This window comes from Pagrus major, chromosome 18, assembly GCF_040436345.1.
Source record: "Pagrus major chromosome 18, Pma_NU_1.0".
In the NCBI taxonomy this organism is placed as follows: Eukaryota; Metazoa; Chordata; class Actinopteri; order Spariformes; family Sparidae; genus Pagrus; species Pagrus major.
Genome location: NC_133232.1, coordinates 3946097 through 3971924, shown reverse-complemented (window position 1 = coordinate 3971924; position 25828 = coordinate 3946097). Strand labels below are relative to the sequence as shown.

Genomic DNA, 25828 nt, shown 5'->3' with positions numbered 1-25828 from the left:
ATCTGTTAAAGCTGTTGCATTTTAAGCCCAGTAGAGGGTAGCAAACACTACACAATGATAGCAGAATAAGTAATGTTTTTCTACCACTTTATGAGGCTACTGATACTTATATTCAGTATTAGTCTATAGAAGTTTGAACTATGAATTATTTATTTTTTATTTATTTGTTTACTTTAATATTCAAATGCAAAAATAAGCCTGCAGATGACCTGTAACTGCTGGGCTACAGAGAGCAGACAGGCCCGGGTGTCCGAAGGGCGAGCTGCCCAACCACGAGCAGCCCGGTGGCAAAACCCACCTTGCCAAAACCAAGTAACGTCTCCTGCGTTGAAGCTTGGTGCATGTGGAGGGAGAGTCCGCCATGCGTACAACCAACCTGTCTCTGCTTAGCCCAGACACAGCTGAGAGCTCGCTTGGCTAGCCCAAGCGGATGGTGTCTTCTCTGGAGAAAGTATAGCTGGTAAGCCGTCGTATCACCACCACCGCCTAATAATACGAACCAGCCGGAACAAAAACACAGACACAACCTGAGAATATTTGATCAGCGGGAGTGCAGTCAGATACAGCTGAAATTCTCAATGCTGAAATCTCTGTAAGAAACTCTTCACACACTGCTGTGATTAGTTTCACTGTAAGCTACTGATGAGGTACCAATCAATCGCTAAATGCTATGATCTCTAATTATGAATTATTTTTCATAATCTGAGCATGGCGGGCAGAGTGATACTTCATACAGGCAATCAGTCAATGAAGAGAACTTGGGATCCTAGTACTATGGGAGGGAATTGGGGGGAAAAAAGGAACTTAGAAAGATTATCCTAGCAAAACCATATGTTGTACCATGTTTGGCAGTTTAACAATACAATACAATAGTTGCTTGCTTTTTTTGGCCATTAGGGTTCATCAACGTTTAGTTTTGGCCCTCCAAGGGAAAAAGTTTGAGCACCCCTGTTATAGAAGATAGTAATATATATTAATAATGCCACTAATCTGCTCATTTGTACGCTTGTATGTTGTATATTTGTATGTTTTTTTAATGATATGTTGTGCTATGTGTAGTGTATGTACCTTTATGTACTTTTGTTGTACTGTGGGAGAGGCTAAAGGAACATTTCCACTGAGTTGGACAATAAAGTTAATCTAATCTAATCTAATCTAATCTAATGATAATACATTTTCCCATGACGACATGTGGGAAATTTTTATGTGCAAGGCAGCTATTATTTTTGCTCACTAAAAGACTGTCATTAGTGTCCGGTTTATTTTTAGCCCTAAAAACGACTAAAGAATAAAATGTTATGACCATGTAGATCAGGATAAGAGGGCTGTTTGCTGCTGTTTCAGTGTGTCTGTGTGTATATGTGTGCGAGTGGGAAAGTGATGTACATGGGGAGTGATGAGAGAGCTATAATCCTATTTGTGTAGTTAAATGAGTTATTGTTCATGACATGAACTTGCACATGCAGACAGCCCTAATATCCCTCCCCCCTCTCCAGACTCGGTTAGTCTATCTGAGCAGACAGTGATGCATGTCTGACTGCACCACTGACTTGATGGGACTTGATTTCAAAAATCTCTTCTTGGACCCAGTTCATGTTTCTCCCCCATTGGCTTGTTCTGTGTCGCTCTGACAGTCTGCAGACAGCATAAATCACGCACTTATGCAGCTTTACGTGTGTGTGTGTGTATGTGTTTGTGTTATCTGTGGTCATTCTGGAATCCAGCAGCAGACAGTCAGGGTGGAGACCACTCTGTACATGTAGTGCTGTGGTGGTTCACTAGGGGGAGCACTCGATCTGACATGAGCTGCTCTCCTCCTTCACTCAGCTGAACTCAGACACACGGATGTCCCCCGCACTGATTTACTAGGAACAAGGTCAAGTGTCAGTTCACAGAAATGAGACAAGAGAAGGAGACAATTTATGAAGAATAGAAATAATAAACATTGAATAAAAGTTTAAAAAAATAAAATAAAATAAAAACCTCGGTACACAGATGGCTAACTGTTGGCATGATGATACGGTCTACCAACCTTCATCAGGTTTATGAACAAGTACCACAACAGTTCAGCATTGATGCTGGAGAAATCCAATGTTGAAAAACAATTAGGTGAAGGCAGCTTAACAAACAAACTCTTTATAACATCAGAAAGAGAAAAGAGACAGAGGTTCTCTTCTGGGGTAAAATAACCAATTGCCAATATTAATCACAAATGGCAATGTCAGTATTTCACCACTTACTTCAGTGACATCCAAGGTATCCACAGGATTATAAATCAGAACCATACAATTAAATTTACAAATTGATTTTTGGTGAATATGCTGAAAAAAGACAGATGGTGAATTGTTCACTTTTCAAATATGCAGTCATGGAGAGATAAATGAAAAAGGTTGTGTTTTGTTCAAAATGGAAAGCCTCGCTTCCTGAGTGAATGCTCAATAACAGCCAATGATCCTAACATTCTGTGCCATGTTCGCTTTCTGACCTTCAGAACTCTTTAAACAGTGAAGGTAGTTAAAACTTAACAAATCAGTCAGAGTTAGAAATATAGCACAACCATAAATGACCGCAAAATGCAGTAAAGACTCTCACACACCCCGAGCTGAAATAAAACAAATGCACATGATTTAGGTAAATAACATAAATAAACTGGAATATTTACATTTCCTGAGGAAAATGCGTGTAATTGCTGTATCTGCTTGCACACACTGGCAGTGTGGCGGTATATACAACATACCAAAATGTGTTATTGGTTTTGGAGTTCAATGGCTCAGTTGTGTATTATTCTTTGATCAATACAAATTTAGTGCGACAAATCTGTTTTTTGTTTATTGCCATATTTGCAAAGCTTAATGTTGTACTTGTACTACTGTTGTACTACTTAATTTTAGCAAGACGAGGTATGATGACATCTAAATCATTTTCATCAGAAATCAGGTTCTAGAAATTATCTTTTAATTTATAAACAGAATATGTCAGATCTCTATAACTCAATAGTGTGAGACCTACCTGTGCAGACTGGGTTGACTGAACATGAAAGCACTGTACACAGAATATTATATAACATTTCGTGTTACTTTAATTGCAGTTGAATATATTGAATTTAATAAATTATCTTTAAATTGAAAGTCATATATATTTGACAAAATAGGAATTCTGTATATTGACCTGGATAAACCATTCTTCAGTAGACATGCCTACTTTTATCTTTAATCCTCAAACACCCAGGCAGCCGCCAGCAGATAAAAAAATATATTTTTCTAAAATGTTTTATACATTTTGACCTGCTAATCCTATGCATATGCTTTAGACATTCAGGAGCTCCGTCGTGAACCTGATTACATCATCACGTTCTGCAGGGTTGATTCATCATGGAAGCCTGTAGGTTCTTCCTCTGAACCAACAGGCAGTGTTTGTAACCAAGCTACTTTTATTGTTCATGTCCAATGGATCATATATTTCTCTGAAAAAAGTCCCAGTTGCTTCAGTGTCCTCTCTTATGATTTGATAACCTTTCCTTTTACTCTCTGAACTTCACTGGGCACATCTGCATGGTCAGTAAACGAAATATATGTGTTGTAGCCAATTTTGATGTGTGAATATGTTATGTTGTGTATATCTTTGGTGAGTCATGTAAATAGCAGTGTTGCTCGTCCACCTGCGCACCAGGGGGCATAGACAGGGAATCACGGTGGTAACGTAGTCTATATAGGGGAGTCACAGGTGAACAGGTGGAGGGGAATTAGGATCACGGAAGCCACACAGTTTTTAAGAATTAAGAGACCACTGCAATTTTTTCTGAAATCAGCATCTCTACATGTATGACAGCCATTCCATTCCAGTGTCTGTTGAATTCCAACACAAGCACAACTCATTCTACTTAATGAGGTACTGATTAGGTGATCACCTGAACCAAATCTTATTTAATGAGGAAAAGTATAAAAACCACTGCTGTGGTCATCACTATCCTCTTACAATAGGACCAGCTGGATGGCAAAAACAGTGCTAGTAGTACCTCAACAGTAAATGGAATCAAAAAATAACAATTGACCATGCCAAAAGAGTTGAAAAGAAAAGTTTGGAGTGAGGAAAAGAAGGGTTCAGTTCTGGCTTGACTGGCAGAGGGATACAGTGAGCGTCAGGTTGCTTCCATCCTTAAAATTTCTAAGACGGTGGTTCATAAGAACAAGGTCAAGCAGCAGACATTGGGAACAACAAAGCTACAGACCGACAGAGGGTGAAAACCACTCTCCACTGACCGAGATGACCGTCAACTCATTTGAATGTCACTCAGCAACCGTAGGATGACATCAAGTGACCTACAAAAAGAATGGCAAATGGCAGCTGGGGTGAAGTGCACGGCGAGAACGGTTGGAAACAGGCTCCTAGGGGCAGGGCTCAAGTCATGTAAAGCTAGAAATAAGCCCTTCATCAATGAGAAGCAAAGAAGAGCCAGGCTGAGGTTTGCAGATGACCATAAGGACTGGGTCACAGAGGACTGGAGTAAGGTCATCTTCTCTGATGAGTCCAATTTTCCCAACACTTGGTCGTCTAATAGACGGAGACCTGGAGAGGCCTACAAGCCACAGTGTCCCACACCCACTGTGAAATTTGGTGGAGGATCGGTGATGATCTGGGGTGCTTCAGCTACAGCAAGGATGGAATCATGCAGATTTGTGTTTGCGAAGGACGCATGAATCAAGCCACGTACAAGATTATCCTGGAAGAAAACTTGCTTCCTTCTGCTCTTACAATGTTCCCCAACTCTGAGGATTGGTTTTTCCAGTGGGACAATGCTCCATGCCACACAGCTAAGTCAATCAAGATGTGGATGAAGGACCACCAGATCAAGACCCTGTCATGGCCAGCCCAATCTCCAGACTTGAACCCCATTGAAAACCTCTGGAATGTGATCAAGAGGAAGATGGATGGTCACAAGCAATCAAACAAAGCTGAGCTGTTTGAATTTGATTTCTGAACTCTTCCCAAGTTAAAACATTAGTATTGTGTTGTTTATAAATGAATATGAACTTGTTTTCTTTGTTTCATTTGAGGTCTGAAAACACTGCATCTTTTTTGTTATTTTGACCATTTGTCATTTTCTGCAAATAAATGCTCTAAATGACAATATTTTTATTTGGAATTTGGGAGAAATGTTGTCAGTAGTTGATAGAATAAAACAAAACTCTTCATTTTACTCAAACACATACCTATAAATGGCAACATCAGAGAAACTGATCATTTCGCAGTGGTCTCTTCATTTTTTCCAGAGCTGTATATATAGGTTATGGGAATAGGAAAAAACTAAAAAATATGTTCTCAGTGTTTGAGGGTTAAGACAGAAAGAGAAGAAGTGATTTATTCTTATTTGCTGATGGAGGAGAGGAGAAAGGTGTGAGGAGGCTTAGTGTTTTTTTTAGTGTGAATCAGTTTCTGGTTTGCAACTCCACCACTAGGGGTCGTATGAGGTCCGCAGATGTAACGCTCTGCCTGTCTCTCCTGTCACGCTGCTGTGTGGCTGGGGGACAGTTATTAACGTTACTTCTACCGGGTGCAATTATAACGCACAGCCTTAAGAGCAGCACACGAATGGCGAATGATTCACTGCATACATATCACAACATTTGCATGCATTAACCCGGTTCGCCCACCCTGTCCTGAGGCTTACACAGGCCCTGCCACCACGTCAACAAGTCCCCCACTCTGTCTAATTACACACTGGTTCATTACATGATGCGCTTTACATCACAGGTAGGTGGTGGTTTGGCAACTGATGGGTTAAAGTCATGACTGTCCAGCCTCGACGTTCCCTATCCCTCTTTTCTTTTACGTCAGATATATTAAAGAGAGACCAGTCCGAGCTGATGGGAGGTAGAGAGAGATAGAGAAGCAGTGAGGGAGACATGGGCGGCGCGCACTTGAGAGGCAACCCAGCTATCCAATCAGGAGAGAGCTCTCCGCATGATTTACAGCCGCGGGGGCTGCGAGGGGAGGCGCGATGCGGGAAAAAGCAAATAGCTGAGTGAACGGCGTCAGTGTGGAGTGGAGTGGAGGTGACCGCAGTGAGGGAGCAGGGTTCCAGGAAGAGACACAGAGGCAGAGCGGCAGAGAGGAAAAGTCCCACACTTATTTTCTGATCAGGGACCATCACAGAAAGAAGAAGAAGAAGAAAAAAATCATCTTTTCTTTTTTCTTGTATGGATTATAAATTATTTTTTCCCAACTCCTCTCCAGATTGGTCTCATCACTTTAGCAGCACTGCGCTTCATTGGAATGTGCGCTGTAGTCTCTTCGGGACGCGTCTGAAAAGCAATACGGCGGAGACAGAAGAGAAAAAAGCTTCTGCAATCAGTAAAACTCCTTTAAAATATCAACATGCCTCTCTTTTAATTGGACTGATTTCTCCGGACGCCTCAAACATTTTTGGAGACTTTTACGCATTTTGGAGACTTTTGCCTCCCGACTCAATGGGTGATATAAATTGACATTTTGTCATTAACAGAGGATAATATCATTTATAATCTCTGTTTTGTTTTTTTGTTTTGCTTTGTTTTGCTTTGTTTTTTTTTTTTGTTGTTTTTTTTTTTACCCAAGTGCACTTTTTCCGGCGATGATTGTGCTTTTGATCATCCTGTGCATCACGGATGGAGTGTTCTCTCAGATACGCTACTCTGTGCCGGAGGAGGCGGACCATGGCACCTTGGTGGGGAATATCGCCGAGGACCTGGGACTGGACCTTACCAAACTGGCCTCCCGCCGCTTCCAGGTGGTGCCCAGTTCTCGGACACCGTACCTGGAGGTGAACCTGGAGAACGGCGTCCTGTTCGTTAGCGAAAAAATCGATCGGGAGCAGATTTGCAAGCAGAGCGCCAGCTGCCAGCTCAACATGGAGGTGTTCTTGGAGAACCCGCTGGAGCTGTTTCGGGTCGAAATCGAGGTGGTGGACATTAACGACAACCCCCCCAGCTTCCCGGAGACAGACATCACGGTGGAGATCTCAGAAAGCGCCACTCCGGGTACCCGTTTCCCCCTGGAGAGCGCATTCGACCCGGACGTGGGCTCTAACGCTTTACGCACGTATGATATCACCACTAACAACTACTTTTATCTGGACGTGCAGACCCAAACGGACGGAAACAAGTTCGCGGAGCTGGTCCTGGAGAAGCCGCTTGATCGAGAGCAGCAGGCGGCGCACCGGTACGTGCTGACCGCGGTGGATGGCGGGCAGCCTCCCCGGACAGGCACCGCGCTGCTGGTGGTCAAAGTGCTGGACTCAAATGATAACGTGCCGGTGTTTGACCAGCCGGTTTACACGGTGAGCCTCTCGGAGAACGCACCGGTGGGTACGCTGGTCATACAGCTGAACGCCACCGACATGGACGAGGGATTAAACGGGGAGATAGTTTACTCCTTCAGTAACCACATCTCCAGCCGCGTAAAGGACCTGTTCAGCATAGACCCGCGCACCGGACGCATCGAGGTGCGCGGAGAGGTGGATTTCGAGGAGAGCAGCTTGTATCAGATCTTCGTCCAGGCCAAGGATCTGGGGCCAAACGCCGTCCCCGCGCACTGCAAAGTGCTGGTTAAAGTCACCGACTTGAACGACAATGCACCAGAGATCACCTTCAGCACTGTCACCGAGTCGGTGAGTGAGAAGGCGGCTCCCGGTACTGTCATCGCGCTGCTGAGTGTGACGGACAGGGACGCAGAGGAAAACGGACAGATTCACGTGGAAATCCTCGGCGACGTCCCGTTCAAATTAAAATCCTCGTTCAGGAATTACTTCACTATAGTGACCGACGGGCCGCTGAACCGGGAGCAGCTTGACTCCTACTCCGTGACTGTGGTTGCGCGTGATAAAGGGACGCCCTCGCTCGCCACCAGCAAGTCCATTCGAGTCCAGGTGTCCGATGAGAACGACAACTCGCCCACATTTACGCAGCCCATATATGATGTGTATGTGACAGAGAACAACGTGCCGGGAGCGTACATACACGCTGTGACGGCTCTGGACCCGGACATCGGTCAGAACGCGCTCATCTGCTACTCAATATTAGAGTGCGATATACAGGGCATGTCAGTCAAAACTTACGTGTCCATCAATGAGGAGACGGGCTATCTGTACGCGCTCAGGTCCTTTGATTATGAGCAGCTGAAAGATTTCACATTCATGGTGCAGGCCAAAGACGCGGGCACCCCGGAGCTCTCCTCCAACGCCACGGTCAAAGTCATCATCGTGGACCAGAATGACAACCCACCCCTGGTTCTGGCTCCCATAGGGAAGAACGGTACAGCCAAGGAGCCCCTGCCCCGCTCAGCTGAGCCGGGCTACCTAGTGACCCGCATCGTGGCTATGGATGCTGATGACGGTGAGAACGCACGGCTGTCCTACAGCATCCAGAGGGGCAACGAGAATGGCATGTTCAGGATGGACTGGAGGACAGGTGAGCTCCGGACGGCGAGGCGGGTGTCGCCCAAGCGAGACCCCCACCAGCTGTATGACCTGCTGATTGAGGTGAGAGACCACGGCCAGCCGCCTCTGTCCTCCAGCGCCAGCGTCCTGGTGATGCTGGTGGATAGCGTGGCTGAAGGCCGTGGAGGTGGGGACCGGGGAGGCACCGCTAAGGGGAAAGAGGGCACACTGGACCTCACCCTCATCCTCATCATCGCCCTAGGCTCTGTCTCATTCATCTTTCTCCTGGTCATGATTGTGCTGGCCGTGCGCTGCCAGAAGGACAAAAAGCTCAACATTTACACCTGTCTGACCAGCGAATGCTGCCTGGGCTGCAGCTCCTGCTGCTCGCGACAGGCCCGGGCCCGCAAGAAAAAGCTCAGCAAGTCGGATATCATGCTGGTGCAAAGCGCTGGCAACGTCAGCGGGGCCGTCACGGCCCAAGTCCCCGTGGAGGAGTCAGGGAGCTTCGGCTCCCACCACCAAAACCAGAACTATTGCTACCAGGTATGTCTGACTCCAGAGTCTGCCAAAACCGACCTCATGTTCCTAAAGCCGTGTAGTCCATCTAGGAGCACAGACACCGATCACAACCCGTGCGGGGCCATAGTGACAGGGTACACAGACCAGCAGCCTGACATCATATCAAATGGCAGCATTTTATCAAACGAGGTAAGAGTCCCTCTCATACCTACGGTTTAACCCCCTCTATTCAGAGACCCTCAGCATGTCAATCCTCATAGACAGGACACGTGAAGCCTGCCTCCCTGTCCAATTTAAATACATCCCGACATGACGCATTCAAAACGTTTCATTCAGGGGCCATTTCCATTACCTCATTTTCTTTTTTTTAAACCTCACTTTAGTGTAAAGCAGATATGCCACAACATCATCTGCATTATTTCAGGAAAGGGATCCACGCAAACAATGGTTAGGCTGCTGCAGCTGACATGTTATCTGTAGCAGCCCTGACGGACCAGTGATTGCATGTTTATGTTGCAGTCTTCAAAATGAAAAAAACATCTGCATTGAGAAGTGTAGAACAACATATATGGTGGCCCAGAGGCTGCTGGTTGCTGTGAATGTGTGTGTGTGTGTGTGTGTGTGTGTGAGAGAGACAGAGAGAGAGAGAGAGAGAGAGAGACCCTGTCCCTGGGGAGAGGTGCATTCATATTAAGCAAACTGGTCACAAAGTTGCTGAGTCGCACTAGAACAAAAATGCACGTCTTGGCTGTGCCAGCCTGAATAGGTGCCTTACTTCATCTTGCGCCATGGCAACATAAACAAAATACCCCCCCCCCCCCCCCCCAACACACACACACACCCTCCTCGTGGGAAAGCTCACCTCCTCAAACACACACTCCTCACCACAGGAGTGACATGTGTAGTGGCTGGACACAGCTCAGGGTGGCTAACATCGACATGGAACTGTGTGGGTTGCATCCTTTCTTGCTCAATGGTGCTGATGTTTTCCTGTGCTAATCTAGCTGCTCATGCAACACACACACACACACACACACACACACACACACACACAAACTGAAAACTACCTCTTCTCTTTCAGACCAAACACCAGCGAGCTGAACTCAGCTACCTGGTTGACAGGCCGAGACGTGTCAACAGGTAAATATGGAAAGAGCTTGTCGCTCTTGTCGCCCTCTGTCATAAACCTCTTATCTGTCGACTGCCTCTACATTACTGTGATGATGCTCTCCATGATGAGATGGGATCAGAAAGATTAGAAAGAGGCTGGAATAATCACAACTGCTATTAGATGAAACCAGCAAAATGCAAAAAAAAAAAGAGGCCTTGATTTTATTTTCTCTGTGGTTACAGCTCGGCATTTCAGGAGGCAGACCTGGTCAGCTCTAAAGACAGCGGTCACGGAGACAGCGAGCAGGGAGACAGCGACCACGACGCCACCAACCGAGGCCATTCCTCTGGTAAGAGCTGACTTTGCTGTCACTGTATGAACCGCTTTATTCTCTACGACTTTATTTGATTTCTTTTAAGCGGCATGCTCAGAGGGCGAATCAATGGCCCTATGGCTTCCGTAGGACTGGAGCTGGCATTGCTGATTAGCATGTGGTTACTATGCTGTGCGTGTCCAGGAGCAGATCATTGGCCGACTCTTCCAGCTCATTGTGTAGGTTGGAAAAATGAAAGCTCATTTTAATAAGGGCGAACATCACACACAGCTGGAGTCAGCATCACCGGAGACGTTCCAGCGTGTCAGACAATCAGCTTTTATGCAGATGCTGTTGTTCTTGGAGACGTTCTGATTTCTCTCTCGTGACATGTGGCTCGTGACTTCCTGTCATCCCTAAAAAAAGAATTAACAATAAGATAAAAAGCTTGGGATGGCTGGTAACACAATAAGATGCTCTCCCTGAGAGCTGCCTCCGAGTACTCGCCCTTTATTGGAGCACGACTCTTAATATTTGTTTTTGTCTTTTTCTGACACATGGTGATTTCATGTCGGCGGGCAGAAAGCAAACCCCGGCACTGTTGTTTGTAAATATGTGGCGGTGTTAACGATGAGCCCGCTCCCTGTGAGCTTGGTCACTTGGTGCTGGAGACCATTCAATGAGACGCGATGGGCTTTTTAATGAGGCCTCACTCACACTGGAGTGCTGGGAAGCGGACCAAATAGGTTGTGGCCATAGCAAACAACACAGCCGATTCATTCGTTCATTAAATTAATTAACTCTCACACTGCACTCCCTCCGTACTTCTCTTTTTCCTCCCCTCCTCCCTGACCACATTCTTCCAGACCCATTCTCCTTTTTTTTCTTTTCTTATCTTACTTTCCTAAAGGAACCCATCTGAGTTCATACAATAGGGCCCCACTGAGTTATGAATGCTGGTTTTATGTCTTCATTCAGTGGCGAGCTTTCTTTGGACAGAGCCTGTCATCATGTCTGGTCGCTCGCAGCAGGGCCCCCTTGCCGTGCCAAATGGAGCTTGCCTGCCACTTCCACTGTCTCTCCAGTAGGCCTAGATGGGTTACAAAGACCTCCGTAAACAGAAACACTTCGAGCGGAACCCCCGTCCTGCCACCACAGCCCCTGTTTTAGCTCTAATAAGCTCAGATTTAGAGATTCAGGGCTGCTCCACACTTCTTTTTCACCACAGTAGAACATTTTCACTTCTTCTAATCGAGACTGAGCCAGCCGCTTTATGTGGACGGACCTGTCCTATTTCAAGTGCATTAGTGTGTAATTTGAATGCTGCTAGCCAGAGTTCATATTCTGTTGAAAGTAGTCACACTGTTTTATACAAGTCGGTATGATTTGAATGCCATACTTCTCGGAGTGTAAACTCTTTCTCTCTCTCTCATCAAATAAGTCAAAGCTGACAAATGTTAGATGTCATTACATAAGCAGCTGTACAAGAATCTTGTTTAAATAAAAGTAATCTGATAAAATAAAACGTAAAAATGCTGTGTAGGAAACGGTTACCCGTGGGCATCTATTGAGGTGTGTTCCACGGAAAAATGTGAATTTATTAAGGAATATGCACCACACGAAACTTTTTTAAAACTAGACTTAAACAGAAAGCCCCTGTACAGGAGTGGGTGGTAAATATCAGTTTCCTCAAATGATTTTCCATTTCAAGTTATATTAATCAATTGAGCACATGCTAATTGCATCACAGTGTGATTTGTGCCCGGTTGAAAATCGAACCCTGAAACTGGATTACGAATCTGAGCAGACGATTGATTCCTGCTTTCCGCATGGACAGTTTTTGATACTCTAAACTGCAAACACATCTCAGTCGTATTAGTTTTTCTTTTTCACCACTGTGGAACAGATTTATTTCCTAATCAGGACAGGTCAGCCAGGTGCTTTATGTCCAGTTTTCAGTGTACTGGCATTTCATTGCCAACCTGTTCATACAGTCCTACTCTCATATATGCAGCATCGTATGTCTAATTGTGATGCAGTGGCAGGCCCAGCAAAACTTCACGACTGACTTTGAGTACCCTTGGTGTGGCAAATTGGATACAGTTACTTTGTTGCAGAGTTATCAATCAGCTTAGTGCCTTTAAACAGATTATTTGCTGTGCATTAAGTCTTTGTTTGATTAGGATAATTGATAGCGTGGCTTAGTGTCCCGCAATTCTGCTCTCACAATGCTGAGAGAAGAACACAGGCTTTACTCTGTGTGTGCTAATTGAGTTTGTCAGCAACGACCACACTCGAAACACGCCCGTGTTTAATAAATGCTAATGTTAAATAAACACGTGTCCATGTCATCTATCACAATGGCGTGTTAGCCTCGTCCCTTGCATTTGACACATACATTTCTGCTGCTGGCTGCGTCGCCGTGCCAACAATTTCTGCTTCAGGCTGTACGTTCTCTTGTTCCCTACTCAAAACCACTCAATGTTTCCTCAAGGATGCACTTCAGAAAGAGTCCAGAATTCACCTGTGATGGTGAAACAACAAAATATATGCGTCCTACCATGCCACAAAGTTTTTTTAGTTTTTTTTTTTTTTTTTTTTTTTTACATTTTTTTGATAAATTCAGCCTAGTTTGCAGTAGAGCTCCAAATTCAAATGTATAGATATATAATTATTATATTTATCATTATAAGTACTAAAACTGTTACTACTACTATGACCATGCCTACTGTGTTATTGAATACTACTGTATTCAGTAACACTTTTTAATGACCATTATTAATAAACATTACATTTCTAGTTAATCAAACTGGTCACTTAGTAAAAAAGTGTTTATTTGATTGTTAACAAACAATGATCTATAAACATTATCTGGGTGACGATATTTACAAGCCTTTACAACTGCTTGATAAATATTTTATAAAGCATTTCCAGGGCTCCAGGATGCAATTATTTAGGTTGCACAGACGGCCAAAAATCTGTGAAATGCGACTAAACATTTTCATTGGTTACACCAGTGCACCTGCTATTCAGCAGGTCAGATTAAAAACACAACTGCATGTGTAGACAGTTGCCTCTGAATAAATATTAAGCCGACAGTGGGATTTTATAAACATCTTGCACACGTGCGTTGTACAGTGCATTTCTTTGTGTGTGCATGCATGTGTGAGACCACACCCTGTACTGCTCTTAAAATCAATGCACGCTAACGAGAGGACTTGTGAGACATCACATCCTTAAACATAGTTCTCTTCATTTTGAATTGGGCTCATTATTATTTGTTCTATCATAAAAATGAAGAAAACATTAATCTGATCCTTAATTCATGTTTACGATCATTTACAGAATTTGTGAAGAAACTAACTTGGATGCACTTAAATAATGTGCTGGTGCTCCTAAATGAAAAGGTGAGTGGTGGAACAAAACTCAGATTATTACTGAAGTAGGAATGAAAATAACATAATACAAAAACAAGTCGAATTCCCGCATTCTAAATGTCACTCATTAAGCAGAACTATGAGTGGCTGTGCAAGCCATAATTTATTCTGTGCCTCTCACATACATATTGTAATTTCATACAAATCTGCTTTCACTCTTGTATTCATATATTTTTCCTTAAATTACCATCACTCACTTATACAGTTTTCTTTTTATGTTTCATATACATGTATTTTCACTTTGCAATATAGTTGCATTTCATATATAGAAATGTTATGTAGCCTATGACCTGTCTCACTTTATACGCACCTACCTGTAATGTATGGAAGAGAAGAATTAATTAACATATGAGAGGATAGTGGAAACACATGACAGGTCATTCGCTGTGCTGTGCTTGGCTAAGAAGCTGGAAAAGTTCTTGTCCAGGTACCATCCAGCATTTATAATTGAATTATCAGTGACAAATAACATAACACTAAATGCATCACATGTATGCATTTTAGTCATTTTAATGTTGCAGCTGATCAAAGTGGAACTTATTTTTAACTCAACAGTTTTATCCATAACGAGTAGACAGTATATAAAATTATAATGAGTATAATGAGTAAAAAGTAGCATATGATTGAAATGTTTAAGCAACATAGCTCAAAATTGCACTTTCAGTTAGAGCCTGACCGTTTTTGGTACCGATGCCAATACTGCTATTAGGGAGTAAAGAAATTCTAGTATTGATATATCAGCCAATGGGAATCATAGGTATCTAATGGAGGCAGGATATTTTACATTTTATCAATAAAACTTTATTGTCCAAAAATGACGTGTGAACTGAAACAATAAACTTCACTCGGAATCAAGCATTTTTTTTTTTTTTGTTAAAAAAAAGTTTTCATTCGGCACATATCGAACAACATATGTGCCGATATGATATACCATGATCAATCGATAATATCAGCCCACTGACATATCAGTCAGGCTCTACTAACAAAATACTTCATTAAATGAAAAGCAGACATCAGAGAAAATTCACAAAGCAGAAACTGCAACCAGCTAATTTTACTTTATCAGTTATGCAAACTGTAATAGGTTTATTTTATTAAAAAACAGCAATTTTCAACCATAACATTTTGTGATCCTAGCTAGTCCACATGTGAGGACTTCATCACAATTTTTTCTGCCACTTTCAACGGCAAGACATTTTGCTGCTTTCTGAGTTAAAGGTCATTCTCTTCATTCTGTGATGGCGACATTTCCTTGTCAATTAAATCACAATGCTCATCATTTGTTGCTGGACCTTTTAGGACCACTTCTCTTCTCTTCCCTGATAGTCCCCTCAGGGACCCTGTTTCCAGTCCTGATACATGTGTAAAGTACATATTATCAATATAGCCAATGTCACGCACTTGGAGGAGATTAAGTCGAGGCGCTTATCCACTTTTCTCTCCAGCCCTCCGCCCCCCAACTCCACTCCCATCTTTCCCTGCTGCCGTGATGAATTCCTTCTTATGCCTGCAGTTCACGTTATCACCGTGGTAACAGCTCGCTGATCAGTAATTCATTTTTCAGACCTCTGCATACCAATTACCAAATGAAGGTTATTATCGAGACTTTTACGTTTGCCCTGTGCGAGCGGCGTGCAGAATGATAAGATGAGGCATCAGAAGTAACGAGGGTCAGCGCTCTTCAAGATCGCATTACCCTCCCCTCCCGCTGTCTGCTCGCTGGCCTCTCCGCTTGTTTTTGGCTTAGTGCAAGACATGTTGACACAGTTCTTTTTTGAAGAGGAGGACAGATACTGTACTCTGCAGCTGGACTAGGCCCACTGTTTGCTCTGAGAAAATTGTTGGTGAGCTACGCAGTGGAGAGATAAGGGCATTACCCACAACCCTTATTCACATTTTAAGCATGGCTCAAGCCGTGTTTGTGTGTGTGTGTGTGTGTGTGTGCGCGCGCAAAGGGTTCAATTTTATAGCAGAATTTTTGTTTCCCTCTGACTGCCTAATGTGCCATCTAATATTGCCAAAATAACAAGAAAAATCAATATGTCTTGATCTGGCTTAGTGGCTGAAATTACTCACCCTGTCCCTCTGTCTCTCTCTGAGAATGTATATACGAGTGTGTGCTTGAGTCTTATCTCGCTGACAGACTCTAAAATGCCCCATTTCCTGTTCCCATTTTGAGAATTAACACAGCATCCATTTTGTAATCTGTGTCCTCCTTCCACTTTGTTTTTTTTTTTTGCTCAGCACAATGCAGCGCTCCCTGCATTTCCAGGTGCACTGATACAGTATGTCAGCAACCAGCATGCATTCTGGTTGCTCCCCCTGTCAAGCGGTACAGTGAGTTGTTTCCTCCTGTGTAAGAGGCCGTATTAAAACATAATGTGATGGTGTATTTATGGCTTGTTGGTTAATATTTAATAAGAAACCCTCTCGTTAGGAGACTGGGCACTTTTCCAAGCTGCTAGTGATGGCAAGCCAAATTAATCCGCTTTGTAACAAAAGCAAATTCCCCCTTTGCTGACCGCTACAGACACACACAACAAAACACACACACACACACACACACACACACACACACACACACACACACACACACACACACACACACACACACACACACTCTACTTACTGGGACAGCAGCAGTCTTAGCCTAATCAGTCTGTATTCAGAGGGATTAGCAGCAGATAGCCCTCGCTGGACAGTTCAGATTGTAGCCCCAAACAGCGACTCAGACACACATACAAAACAAGCGGATTTAGGTTTCAAAATACATGCATACACAGGATCTAGGCCCGACTGCAAAAAACATATGGGGCAATGAAAACACAATTTGGCTTAAGGCTTACACTCGGCCTAAATAGCTGCACTGAACAGCTAACGGCGCTGCTAACTGTTCTGCTTTGCTCCCTGACAAAAGGTGATTTTCGCACTAAGAATTGCAGTCATTACAAAGCCTCACAAATAATTACTCCACATGAAAGCAAACATGCCCAAACTGGTTTTCAGCTGTACCTGTGACCAGCCTTTCACATAGGACAATAGGTTTAGTAAACGGGGTGAGAGTGAGGGCCCAGGACAGGGGCAGGCTGGGTAATCCAATACCATTGAGTTTGTGGTTCACTTAATCTAATGCCCAAGCTAAAGAGAGCACAGCAATTTGCTGGCAATGGCTTTAAAGACTGCACCCACCTCCCTATAACACACACACACACCCAAACACATACACACACATATACACACACGCTTTTGCTGTGTCATAGACATTTCACCATATACTATATATTTACATATATTTATACGTGCATGTTGCTACATGTAAATGACATCATCCAATGACCTTTGATGCTTTGCATCTGATTTATGTATTTGAGGTCATAGTGTTGTACAACAGGCAGTATGTCTGGCAAGCCAAACACTGTGTATTTTCTTGACAACTGAACATTTTTGCAACCAATTAAGATGTACATGTTGGGAAATTAAATTGACAGAAAATGATGGGTGAATAACTAAAAATGTCTGAATGCATTCATTAAAAAGTTTTACAACTTAATGGCTTCAGTATATTTAAAATCCTGGCTTGAAACTTGAATGTTTTCCCTACATAAGCTCCTTTACTAACTGGCTTTTTTTTAAACATCATTACAAGTTTATTTCTTGTTTGTTTTCTAACACCTTAATCTTTATTAGCGTTGAGAACAGGGACAGGCACAAACATTTTGATGTGGCATCACCCCTGTATAACTTCAGTGTGTATGGCACTAAAGAAAATGTATTATCATCTTGCATTATTAAATTAATTTAGTGTGAAGACTCAGAGGTGCTGACAACATTGAGCCAGATTAACCTTAATTTTTACATAAATAGATAGATTTTTTTACTTTTTGTAAAACTGGAGCCTTCTGTCAGTCAGTTCATCATTCAACAAAAATATCAGCTTCTTAAGTAAGTGCAAGAAATCTGCCTGATTTAAATGCAAATTAACTTTTGTCAGTTATAATTTCTTTGATTGCAGCAATCTGCTACTGTTTGGTTTGAAGATTCTGCCACTTCAAAAAACATCCAAGAAACAAAAGAAACTGCTTCACAGCATCTCACCCACTGGCTGAAGTTATTCTTCTTTAAAGGTCTTAAATGCTGAATGAGTCTTTCAAAAGTAGTTGTAAAATATGTTGCATTTACAAAAATTTAATGCTTTGCAAAATTGATGTTCTCGCTTTGAAAACAGTTTTTAAATAGAGTGCTTACTAAGGGACTGTAAAAGTATCAATACCACAACGTAAAAATGTTCCATTACAAGTCAAATTCCTGAGTTGAAAATTTCATGTACTTTCAAAATGATGTGTAGTACCTTGAATAGTAAGAGTGAAAGGACCGTAAAATGCCTTTGTTAAGGGAATCAAATGGAAATCCAAATAAAAGTACAAGTCTGTCCCATCTGTATTCAAGGAAAGCACTTGAGAAACTACTTTCTTTGCTTTTTTCTCAAATATGATTTTCCTGAGAAGAGTTTTGCTACTTATTATTATTTTTTTTAAATAGCCATTCACCATTCTCTGTACTTATGTCAGAGCCTCTGTGTGTCTTGTCAGCATGGTTATGTCTTCCACCACTTTTCAACATAAAGTGATGCCCTTGAACATTTCCCTGGCCCAATAAGGCTATTTTGATTGACACTCCCCATTCTTCTTTGTTCTTACATAAGAGCCTGGATATCTCAAATTCTGGACATAATCTGTAGGTACTGTACATTCACTGTGTGCTTTCATAATAACCAATCTCAGTAATACTTAAACCCATCATGAATAAATAAGTTTAGTTAGTTTACTTTAAGTAATAGTTATTTGACTTTTAAGTTTATAATACTTTGTAAATGGTTGATAAAGACTGTGTAGTTCTTCTGTAAACATTATTTGGATGGACATTATATAGTTGAACAGACATTTATCAACCTTTATAATTCCTTAACCCTATAAAAACTGAGGCGGCCCGCAACAGGCTGCAGGAGATTGTTGTTTACACGATCCTGCTTAATCCAGTATAATGTGCAAAATAGTGATTAACTCGCAGAGAACTTTAAATCAATCTAAAATAATAACCTTAATAGCTGAGCATCCTTACTGCTGCAAAAACAATTTGCAGCAGTAAGTTTAGGCTCTTGTCTCCCGCTGTATCATGTTGTACACGAGTGATGACATCATTATGTTACATGACATGCAGCGGTGCCAGTGGGTGATGGACGGGGAGCAGAGAAACAGGTTGATAGTTGTCAGTCTCAGAGACTGAGAGAAACAGTCAGAGTAGGTTGTTTTGATTCTAGTGTATTTTGTAGTTGTGAGTATTTTGAGCATTTGAAGATACTCCCAGAAATAACATCACAGTAAGCAAAAATACCAATGTAGGCAATTGGGAAATATTTCTATTGTTGATGAGACCACCAAAACACTGCCTTTACTCTGCTCATGAAAATGAACATATCTCAAAAACTAAAATGTGTACATACTTTAAATAAGTTGTAGAGTGTTAAGAAATGGATGGTTCATATTTGAATTTAGAAATCTTTTGGCTCATATGTTTTGTGTTTTTATTAGGTAACATTTGGTGAAAAAACATTACCGATTTTGATTAAATACTTCTATATTTTATTAATGTTTATTGACTTACATAACATTTTAGCTTAGGTTGTACAGATTTCAGATTTTATTGCACAGTTCAAAGGGTTTAATACATGGTTTATAAAGCATTTGATTGTTAGTCAACAGTGAAACAGTTGAGGGCTGGGATATGGTTTGTAAAGGAAAATGTGTAATGTATAAGTAATTAGTAACTGTGGTTGTTAAATAAATGTAGTGGAGTAAAAAGTATAAAGTAGCATCGTATGAAAATAGTCAGGTGTATACCTCAAAACTGGGTAGATATTGTACATTATTAAATCCTATTTTTTCACAGACTTTACAAAGCAGAACCAAAACTCCCATGAGTCTTTGTTCCACAGTTCTTTGTGTGTGTGTGTGTGTGTGTGTGTGTGCGTGTGTGTGTGTGTGTGTGTGTGTGCGGGTGTGTGTGTGTTAGCAGCTGGGTTTTTCTATCCATTGTGCAGTTGGCTTTGATCTTAATGATGGTGAAACAAAAAGCCCCGACGTGAAGAATCAAAGCATAGGTTGCATAAATACATATTGTGAAAGTCTTGGGTAAATGCGTCGGATGGAGTTATTTGTGTAATGTCTCTGTGTGTGAATACGCTCATGTATCATGTTTCCAGTGCTAAAGACTTAAACACCTTTCTCATGTATTTCTCCTCCCTCCCTACACTTCTGTCATGTACAGGGGCCGATCTGTTCTCTAACTGCACAGAGGAGTGTAAGGCCCTGGGCCATTCTGATCGCTGCTGGATGCCCAGCTTTGTGCCCTCCGACGGGCGCCAGGGCCCAGACTACCGCAGCAACCTCCACGTGCCCGGCATGGACTCAGTACCGGACACAGAGGTATTTGAAAGCCCCGAGCAAACAGCTAATCAGTCATTCTCCACCTTTGGCAAAGAGACGCCTCTCAGTCACCAACACCTCCACCACCACCTCCACCACCACCACCTTCTCAAACATCATCACCTCAGCCATCACCAGGGCTCCCTAGAGAGGAAAGAGTTGGAAGCATTTCTGCCTAGCTCCAGAGCACCTTATAAACCAGCCTATTTAAGTGAGTATTGTGGCCGTCCTGCTCTCTGATCTGCTGATCGAATTAGGTGAAAAAAAGACATCTCAAATTAAATTTTCTGCCTGGATTGGTTGGTGGAAGGAAGTGTGAAATTCAGGTCTGACCCCTGTTCTGTCAGTGCTCTTGTCAGAGTGTTTAACTAACTCTTCCCTCTTTCTCAAGCATCTCCATTATCTCCGACTGTGATGAGTGTGTGCTTATACACACACACACACACACACACACACACACACACACACACACACACACACACACACACACACACACACACACACACACAAACTTCCAGCAGTAATTGGCCTGTGGGCCTTTCCAAATTACGCATGCCAAAAGCAATTGTGATCTAATGTTGCTCTGATGTGGGTGGAGATGTTAGTATAAGGGTTCTGTCACATTATGGAAAAATGGCTGATGTAATATAAGAGACACTGAAAATGGCTGTTTTCAACCAGTGAAGAAGGAAAATAGCAGGCTGTGTGCTCGACAGCTCATTCTCATTCGGCGGACGTCGCTGCGCTGGAGCAGGGATAAAAAAACAAAACAAGTTTTTGATAATTGAGGAGAGAAAAAAAAGGAAAAGGCACATTTCCCAAGGAATTACTGTTTCTAAACTCTCATTCAAGGGCCACAAAGAGATACATCCTCAATCACTGCAATTTGGTGATAATGCTTAATTATAATTTTGTCAAGCAGTGCCTGAAGAGGCCCCCTCTCTCATCATCCGACACAGCTAGCTGGAATTATCAAACTGTCAGAGCACCGCTGCTTCCTTAGTGCCGTCATTTAAAACCACAGCATGCTGTTAGGAACAGCAGGATTTTTTTTCCATTTAATTAATGTTTTATTCATTTGCTATGCTTTTTTACATTCTGGATCAAAAAGCTATATCCAAGCAACCAATTGCTCACATTATAATTTCTTCATAAAAGGCTGTCTTCTAGCACACTGCAGCGTTCTCACAGAGAATAATCATCAGGTTCACTCCGACATTATATTAACTCTTTCATGCAAGAATAATTCGATCACAAAGTAATCATTTTTTAATGTTTGTTTTCACTCTCAAACAAGTGAAAAATTATGCCAATAAGTTTTTTTTGTTTTTTTTCACTATCTGTTATTCTGAAGGCGTTTTATGAACGTACAGTGCAGTGATTCTGCAGTCATTGTTAAATCCTAACATTCTCAGTAAACCAGAGAGCTAAACATTTTTCAACTAAATAAGATGCTAGAAATACTTTTATCTATATTATAATTTTTTTTGTCCTTTTTTACATTTTTTTTTGTAGCTGTGACTGAATATACAGTAGCTCTGTTCACTTCAGTGGATGTTATGCACCAAATATGTTCTGCCTATTGAGTCTATATTTAGATAAAATCTAAAGACTATTTTATGTTGCAAAGTAAGGCAAACTCTAAACAGGCAGAGCATACCCTTTGGTGCATGATATCCGCTGGAGTGGACAGGTGTATTTTCAGTCACAAAAAAAAAAATGCACAAGAAAGAATGTTTTAAAATCTAGATAAAAGTAGTAAGAGATACAGGATAATAATCAACCTGAATTGTGGATGAGGCTCTGGGGGTTCGTCACTTGGTGGTTGGAACACGGTACTCCAACTAAAACACTTGAAAATTTCTTACAAATATCTATCCATTACAGCAATAATGCTGTTTATGCAGAGTAAAGAACAAGCAATTAAAACAGTGAAAAAATAAGAAATAAGAAAAATGAATCAAGTCTAACAGTTCGGATGTGAGGTGATGCTACTTCAATAGAACCATATCTCAAAATCATCTAAATGAATAGAAGAGAAGACAACCTGTTAACTAATGCAATCATAAAAAGTGCAGTCACAATGCGCTTGTGAACAGTTTGAAAACAGAACATTCACTTGACTACATATGAACATTATATTGATTATGGATTTCAGTTTATTACAGCACTAATTTAGTTTAGCAGTATAAGGTGAGGAATCCTAAAATAGACAATATATAATTCATACTTCATATAAAATAAAATAAAACAAAATGGAATAATTCAATAACAGGCTGTGAAATGATAGGCAACACTTTATAATGACCATCAACAATAAATGGTACATTTGTAGTTATAGTTATAATAACGCTTTAGTGAAAAGTCATTTGACTGTGAACAAACAATGAAATGCCTATACTTAAACTGTAAAGGTTTATAAACATCAGTTGCAACTTTACAAAGAACAGCTGAATAAGGTTACAAGGCAGCAAGGATTAAAGGAGCTTCCTGCAAGGTTTATAAAGCATTTCAGTCAAATAGCTTATAACTAAAAATCATTTTTACTGTAGATTTAACATTTATAAATGACGATTATTATAAAGTGTTACCAAAAGATACAATTATGAAAAAAATGGTAACATTGGATTTTCGATTGAAATCATTATTATTATTAAATTATGTATTTATTCTATTACATTGCTATTTCAAATTTGAATAATAAATCTGTTTTGAAAATGTGAATCATGTCGACCTCATAAACTTGTCAGGCAACCAAACATCAAGCAGCAACCATGACAAAGGTTTCAAATGATTATTATTTCTGTGTTTTCCACTTTACGCCTGTCAGCCTTTAGTGTGAAGCACACTGTGTTTGCTGCTCTGCTTCTATTAGTTACCATGGATGTGCTTATTATGTGCTCGTGCTGCAGCACTCGAAGTGGAGGGCTCCTGATATCACTGCGGTTCCCACGAACACCGCCACTCATTCCTCTTGCAAAGTAGATCACTGTGGCCCTTATGCTAATGAGTGTGGGGGCGGCAGCGAGGAGGTGGAAATTGGCAAAGAGGGAACAACAGTCAGAGAGAAGGCTGGGTGGGGAAGAGGAGAGAGGAGAGGCAAGAGGAGTGGAGTGGAGGAAGGGATAGAAAGATGGCACCGAGAGGCTGAAGCTTGCTAATCTGATCAAATGAGCCAGTGATACACAGAGACTCTTTTGTCCCAGGGGGTGCAGGCCTGGGCCTGAGGTCAGGTCAGGGTGTGGTGCAGAGGGGGGTGGAGGGCTGATGGCTAGAGCCCCGTGATTATAGTCATCAAACTCAGACACAGAGGCAGGAGACAGAGACGGGGAGGGGGCTGAATGAGAGGTTAGACTCTAGCCTCCCTCTTTTGTTGTTGCCCCAAATAAATTGGCCGTGTAATATTCACCAGCTCACCCCTCCAACTCTACTGCCCCCCCCCACACACACACGCACACACACACACACACACACACACACACACACACACACACACAGACACAGACACATATGATCACACATCATCATATTATCCATGAGCCATTTCACAAGAGTGAATTGAAATGGCCCAGCTGAGATGTGAGACTTCCTACCCCTCGTTGTGCATGTGAACCCTGTAGTTCTGTGTGAATGAGGCCATTTACATGCTGTTTTTTTTTTTCTCGTCATCCCTCTCACACAAACTTGACACCCCCCTACGCTTAAACAGACACACAACTAACCAGACTTTTTTTTCTCTGCTTCTTGCAGCGAGGAAAGGGGTTTGCTAGCTCCTTTCGCGTGGACATACCGGAGACTGCGTGACTTTGCACAATCACTCCTCGATGACCAAGGCTATAAAAAAAGCATCAAGTTTTCAACTTTTATTTCCCTCCCTGCCCTCATCCCTCCTCACCCAACAAAAGAATAAACATGAAAACACACTTGACTACACACAATATAAGGATGACCCCCTTTACGAACTAAGAGTTCCATCCTTTCTGGAAATCTTGGAGCACTGCCGGGCCTTGGAGGCACCCCACACTCGGGATTAGGAGTCGACACGGGGGAGGGGGTTAGGATGGATGGGTGCAGGCAGGTAGAGGGATCGCCTTACCAGAAGGACTCCATTGTCTCAGCAGGACTGAGAAACTAACAGAGGAGGAGGAAGGACACTGACGACAGAGAGATAAAACTGGACACTGATCTCTCTGTCCTTTTCCAATCTGTGTGTGCCTGTTTACAGCACTGATGTATACATCTTTAAGGAAACTAAAACCAGACGAGGACAATTATGTGTATTGAAAGACAAATCGAAAACTAGAGCCACCCAGAGAAACCGCCACTGAGCCCTTTAGGCGTTTGTACTCGCTGAGAGGCGCCAAATTGTACAGGAGAATCTTTGTGCATTTCAAAATGCAATACCACTGTTTTAGATTTTTCTATTCTGTTCGTGTGGTCAGGTGTCTATTACGATCTTACGATCTACTTCAAACTTTGTAAGAAAAGATTGTGGGCAAAATATTTTTTTATTATTATTTTTTATTCTTTTTCTTCTCTTTTCATTTTCAGTTCTTTTTTGCTTTGAGTTTGGTTTGTTCACCTTATCGTGGGCTCGATTTGGCCCACATTTTCTTGATTCTGAGACATCAAGTAGTTTCTATCATGTGTGAGAAGTGTTTACTGTACTCTTTTAAAAAGTTTCAAGCTGAATATAAAACTCTATATATAAATCTATCTATCTACTTGTTCTGAAGGAGTGCTTTTTGTTTGCTGGGTTCCACATTCTGATTCAGAGGTTTGACTCTTGTTTAAGTGCCCCTGAAAAAGGCTTTTTGTTTTTCCCAGTGGGGAGGCATAAAGAGAGACAGAACAGCCTTAGCAGATGTAAAACTCAAGTTCTCATTATTTGACATTATTTCATTTTTTTCCACTTTTGGATATTGATATAGATTATGTCTATAAATAAAAAGGAGGTAACAATTTAGATTGAAATCCATGGTAATTCTGTGTCATTGTAACCAAAACTTTAAGGATCCATTCATAAAGAAACAGAACAAAAACGTGGCCAAATGCAAAAGGTGTTGTACACAGTGCAGTGGGATCCAGTATACATGCATTACTTTCTCACACAAACACACCAATATGCCAACAATAAACTGAAAAATGGTGAAACCAAAGGTCTTGTGTGTGTTTATTTTAATGGATATCTTGGTAGTGAAAGCAAAAGTCGGACTGAAAGTGAGATGAATTAAGAAATTCTCTTTCCTCTGTTTATGTCTCCACAGCTAAAGCTTTATGAGTTGATGAGAAACTGTATTTGATTTAATATTTTATGACAGTGGCCCTCAGGTCGCAGTCTTTTCGTTCATTTTTTTTTTTTTTTTACAGTTTCCAAAAATCTGAATATATTCAGCCTCAGTGCTGTGAGGACGTAGTTTACAAATGTTTTTAAAAAGAGCATTTTTAGAAAGTGGTGAAACATTGTCACAAATATTGCTTGCAGTGGAAGAAAGTCAGTGCGTTTACTTTCTGTACATTTTTGAGGTACTTGTATATTTACTTTGATCC

At 41.7% G+C, this 25828-nt stretch overlaps 1 protein-coding gene across 1 annotated transcript; it reads left to right on the top strand.

Annotated features, from left to right (window-relative positions):
• Positions 1-6610: 6610 nt before the first annotated feature.
• LOC141013630 (protocadherin-10-like) lies at positions 6611-25405 on the top strand. The gene is made up of 5 exons (XM_073487415.1): positions 6611-9124; positions 10017-10075; positions 10289-10395; positions 20121-20489; positions 24029-25405. The coding sequence occupies exons 1-5, from the start codon at positions 6611-6613 to the stop codon at positions 24046-24048; spliced, it is 3069 nt and encodes a 1022-aa protein (XP_073343516.1). The 3' UTR covers positions 24049-25405.
• The last annotated feature ends 423 nt before the right edge of the window (positions 25406-25828 follow it).

What these genes read in the sequence shown, in the direction of transcription:
- LOC141013630 (XM_073487415.1), top strand. Translation starts at nt 6,611, where the DNA reads ATGATTGTGCTTTTGATCATCCTGTGCATCACGGATGGAGTGTTCTCT. An exon ending in AGGCCGAGACGTGTCAACAG is followed by an intron (nt 10,076 to 10,288) that starts GTAAATATGGAA and finishes CTGTGGTTACAG; the next exon opens with CTCGGCATTTCAGGAGGCAG. An exon ending in TTATAAACCAGCCTATTTAA is followed by an intron (nt 20,490 to 24,028) that starts GTGAGTATTGTG and finishes TGCTTCTTGCAG; the next exon opens with CGAGGAAAGGGGTTTGCTAG.